The sequence below is a fragment of the Dendrobium catenatum genome, unplaced genomic scaffold (genome assembly GCF_001605985.2).
Source record: "Dendrobium catenatum unplaced genomic scaffold, ASM160598v2 fragScaff_scaffold_1651, whole genome shotgun sequence".
In the NCBI taxonomy this organism is placed as follows: Eukaryota; Viridiplantae; Streptophyta; class Magnoliopsida; order Asparagales; family Orchidaceae; genus Dendrobium; species Dendrobium catenatum.
This window is the reverse complement of record NW_021320113.1, coordinates 237,744-241,030: the sequence shown is the minus strand read 5'-3', so window position 1 is coordinate 241,030 and position 3,287 is coordinate 237,744. Positions and strand designations below refer to the sequence as shown.

The 3,287-nt window shown below is 40.5% G+C and overlaps 1 protein-coding gene across 1 annotated transcript in view; it reads right to left on the bottom strand.

The window, feature by feature from the left end:
* Window positions 1-994, bottom strand: part of LOC110109887 (subtilisin-like protease SBT1.2) — a 2,441-nt gene extending 1,447 nt beyond the window's left edge. Inside the window, exons 1-2 of the mRNA XM_028701212.1 lie at window positions 606-994; window positions 13-335 (exon numbers count right to left, since the gene is read on the bottom strand). Of these exons, the coding sequence (XP_028557045.1) occupies window positions 13-335; window positions 606-994 (712 nt within the window). The remainder of the gene's footprint in view (window positions 1-12; window positions 336-605) is intronic.
* Window positions 995-3,287: the final 2,293 nt, after the last annotated feature.

The window sequence follows — 3,287 nt, the reverse complement described above, 5'->3', positions numbered from 1 at the left end:
GGTATGGGTCACCCTTTGCCATTCCTAGAATATTTGCATCATTGACAAAGTTGCCTGCTGCGATGCTTGCTACGTGAGTTCCATGCCCGTCGGTGTCTTCAGGGGAAGGCCATGTCCCTCCAAAAAATGACTTTGCTCCGATGATCTTATTGTTGCATGGAAAACCTGCATATGAACAATTACCCTTCCATTTTGTAATAGGTGGCTTTGGTGGCATGTTAGTGTCTTTGAATGAAGGATGTGTAGGCTTTATGCCACTGTCGATTACGCCGATGATAAGACCTTGTCCCATCATAGAGGATCCCCATGCGTTATATGTGGTTAAACCGAGATATCTATTAAAACACATAAAAGTATTAAATTTCATCCCATTTCTAATGTCTAGAAAAAAAAACACCTAATTCCTTCTCAAGCCAATATCATCTTCATAATTTATCTAAAAAAGTAATATAACGTTGACATTTCCCATGATTTTAAGCTTTTGATAGTAAAAAAAAATAATTATAATTGTTCACTATAATACTTTCAATTATTATCAAAATACTCCTAATATCTTACATTCAAATTTAACAGGACAACAATCAACGGAATAAAAAATATCATACTTTGGTGTATATGTTGTCGCAAGCTCGTAGTGACGGTCGCGCTGTGCATAGAGAAAGCCGGGTTTAGACTTGATAACCTCCAGTTCTCCAGGAGTGAGGCGGGCGGCGAAGCCGCTGAGAACATGACGGTAAGAGTATACCAGACGTGGCTCACCGGAATCAAGGGTTGAGTTTGGTAGGAAGGAGCGGTGAAAGTTCTCAAGGTCACCGTCGCTGAGAAGCTCGTGCTGCTCATGTCTCTCGACATCAATGATGTACACTTGTGTGTCATGGCGTCCAAGTACTTCATCGACTATGGGGAGAAGCTGAGAATTACTACTTTGAATAAGTAGTTGTAGTAGAAGAAGTTTAACGAGCAAAAACAAGACAATGGGGCTGCACTTCTCCATTTGGTTGAGAGGTGGTGAAAGACTAGTAAGGAAATGCAGGAACATATATAGCACTGTGTAAGTATTGCATTATACATGAATACATGAGGAAGCTTCATGATCGGGAATTCTGTATATGTGGCAATCATCATTAATAATGGAGAAGAAGGATCCGAGAACGTGGCATGGAAAAGGATCCAAATTGCCTTCGGTGATAGAAAAGAAATTGCCGAAATTTACTGATGATGGCTGCGTACAAGCTGCAGTTTTTCTAAAGAAAAATAATTCAATAGAAATTTAGTTGCTATTATCTGTATAGGTAAATTTTTTCTCCAGTGATAAATTTTTTTAATGAAAACAAGTGGTGTATATATAGGCATCTCTAATATTTTAGAAGTCATATAGACTTTGATTTAGATAAATTCAATCTGCTTAAAATCTACTTTGATTTAGATAAACTTTGTATTTTAAGTCATGTAGCGAAACCTTAAAATGAGTCAATTTAGACTTCGTTTGAAATAGCTTTCTTACTATTTTGAAAAATTAAACAATTAAATAATATTAGCACCAATGATGCAGATAATAAAAATATTGCTGAATTTAAATTATATTTATGGACCATTTATTAATTGATTTTTTTTTTATTGCTCGAAGCTCGATTGCATGCTTTGTTCATCAATCACTTGAGAAACTTACAGAGCATCTCCAAGGAAAAGTATTATCAGTATCACATCGGATGCGAAAGTAGATAAATATTAGAGAGAAGGTAAGCATATTTGTTCAGTTGAGGAAAATGAATTTAGATTTTATTTAATAAATTAAAAGATCAACAAATAGAATTTTTGTAGTTCGATCTCTGTATATATATTTGTTAGGAACGTTTGTGGATTACACTCAAACATTTATTATTGATACGTCATCATGAATTTATCTTGATCGGGCACGAATTTCGAGGAAAAACCCAACCCGGAAACTTCAAAAATTAAATCCGGGAGTACCCGAACTCCGATTTCAGCAAGCTTACAGTCAAACTGAGCGTCCCAAAAATACGAACCCAACGACACCAAATTCAACTCAATCCGAGTCCAAGTGAGCCCAAATCAAGATCCCGAAGTGCTGTTGGAAAGCTCGTACCACAATTTGAGTTACCAAACGGTCTCCGATTTTAACAAGCTTATACTCGAATCAAGCATCTCAACGAGACAAATCCAACAAGCCTAAGATCGCAGAATTCCGACATCACTAAGGCCTTCAAATGTCCAACGAACGGTGCACGCTCAAAGGATTCAACATCAATTAACCATCCATTCGACCACTCTCTATTCGCCCCTGATCTCACACCTATTTACAAGCCATGCCACTCCAGAAAAATTATAAATAGAGCCCTCATTTTTCACAAGAGGACTCAAGTAAGAAGAGAGAAGAAGAAGGGAAGAGGAAGAGAAAGGGGAAAGGAGAACCATCTCCTCCTCAATCATTGTCGGAGTTCTTCCCGCCGCCTGAATACGCCGGAATTCTGTCGGATATTCGGGAGACGCCGGAATTCTGCTCAACTTCCACGGGATGCTGAAATTCTTTCAAATTAACGACAGAGTTTCCTCCTGACGTCAAAACTCCGCCCAAGTGATGTCGGAATTCTCCTTGGCCATCAATAGACGTTGGACTTCTACCTGACGTCGGACCTTTACTCTTCACCAAGTTTCTACGTGATGCAGAACTTCTACCGGTTATCGGATTTTCGCTGAATGTATATTCGAAGATGGATTTCTTTCCATTGTTGGACTTCTACCTGACGTTGTTCTTCTGACCTTCATTAGACAACAATCTTTCCGACCTCTGTCACCTGCCGACTACGGTCCTCCTGACTTACGTCACTGTGGGCCTCCGAAGGAGAACCGCTCGCGGGGGTTCGAACGCAGAGGGTACGGCCGCACTATCCCATAGGACAAAACGATCGTAGGCCTCTACGCTTGACACGAACGGGTCGATGGGAGGGCAGATTGGATCACGCATATAACTAACCATTGGGGATAGATGCTGTCGCCAGCACACCCCAATGGGTAGCAATATACACGACCTAGTCACGGGTTTCCCCCACCCGATACGAGAGATTGAGTGGGGTAAAATAGATTGCGGGGCCAAGTTTCCCACGGGCGCAAGCCCCCGTGGTTAATTACATCCCGGGCCGGAGCCCGAGAAAACTCTCGATTAAGGATCATACATTATCTTTTCTAAATTGGGATTAGCACAAGGGTATAGACTAGGAAATCCTACTCAAAAGGAAGAAAGGTCCGAAGGGCTGAATCAAACATGC